General features: G+C 53.0%; 1 protein-coding gene across 1 annotated transcript; it reads left to right on the top strand.

The window, feature by feature from the left end:
• Nucleotides 1-206: 206 nt before the first annotated feature.
• LOC141022871 (uncharacterized) lies at nt 207-875 on the top strand. The gene has a single exon (XM_073499148.1). It carries the CDS (start codon nt 207-209, stop codon nt 873-875), a length of 669 nt encoding a protein of 222 aa, XP_073355249.1.
• Nucleotides 876-1355: the final 480 nt, after the last annotated feature.

Raw genomic sequence — 1355 nt, 5'->3', positions numbered from 1 at the left:
ACCTTACCCGCTCGGGGGCGGATAAGAATACCCGCAATATTGACTGGCCAAGAGTGTTTCTGTTCAATAACGCTATCGTGGCTTGTGCCTTGTGGGAAATCGCTAGGATTGGCGCTAGATATACGTGGACTAACAAACAACTTGCCCCGGTCCGTAGTGTTCTCGGCCGTGTTTTCGTTTCGTCCGACTGGGAAGTTCTCTTTCCCATGTGCACGCTGGTCGCGGAAACTCGCATCGGGTCGGACCATGTCCCGCTTATCTTGGCCTCAGGGGAGGACAGGATCAAGCGCAACCTGCATTTCTACTTCGAGACTGGTTGGTTTGAGGTAGATGGGTTCATCCCCCTTCTCATCGCTCGCTGGGAGCAAGCGATGGCTGCGGCTGGCCGTCCCAGGGGACCAATGGATATATGGATCTCGGCGGCCGGTGTGCTGCGTGGTTTCCTCCGTGGGTGGGGTGCAAACCATGGTAGCGAAACAAAGCATGCTAGGGAAGCTATTATTGATGAAATCAAATCCCTCGACGCTCAAGCAGACGCTAGAACCTTTTCGGAAGCGGAGTGGGCTTACCGCTACGCTCTCAAAAATCAGGTGCTCTCCATCCTCAGGGAAGAGGAGGAATACTGGCGCCGTTGGGGCGGCATCAAGTGGATTACCAAGGGCGATGCTAATACGGGTTATTTCCACGCCTTCGCCAATGGGCGCAAATGGAAATGCTCGATTTTGAGGCTCCAATCCGAGCAAGGGGTGATGGTCAGCCAAGCGGAGATCTCGGCCCACATTTATGGTTTCTTCCTCAACCTGTTGGGAACAGCTGAGGAGAAACACTTGCGCCTTCGCGCGGACTTTTGGAGGGACGACGCTCGTGTTACTTAAGCTGAAAGTGACCTTCTAGCCCTGTCCTTCTCCACGGAGGAGATCGACAATGCGGTTGGCTCGATGAAGATTGATACAGCACCCGGTCCGGACGGCTGGCCAGTGGCTTTCTTTTGCCGCTTTTGGCCTATGCTCGAAGCTATCTTCTACGATATTATTAATGGTTTCACGTTAGGTACTGTTGACATTTCTCGCCTCAACTATGGGGTCATTAGCTTAATCCCTAAGGTCAAAGGAGCTGACTCAATTAAGCAATACCGACCCATTACCCTCATTAATGTGCCTTTCAAAATTTGCGTGAAGGCCTACACGATGAGGCTTGCCCTAGTGGCGCAATGAGTGATTGACCGTAGCCAGTCGGCGTTCCTCAAAGGGCGCAACATCCTCGAAGGGCCGGTCGTGCTGCAGGAGATTGTTCATGAGCTTAAACGGACCTGGCAGCCGGCTATGATCCTCAAGCTGGACTTTGAGAAAGCCTAT

The sequence above is a fragment of the Aegilops tauschii genome, chromosome 5 (assembly GCF_002575655.3).
Source record: "Aegilops tauschii subsp. strangulata cultivar AL8/78 chromosome 5, Aet v6.0, whole genome shotgun sequence".
Classification (NCBI taxonomy): Eukaryota; Viridiplantae; Streptophyta; class Magnoliopsida; order Poales; family Poaceae; genus Aegilops; species Aegilops tauschii.
Note: the sequence above shows the minus strand (reverse complement) of the source record. Positions and strands in the feature narration are given on the sequence as shown.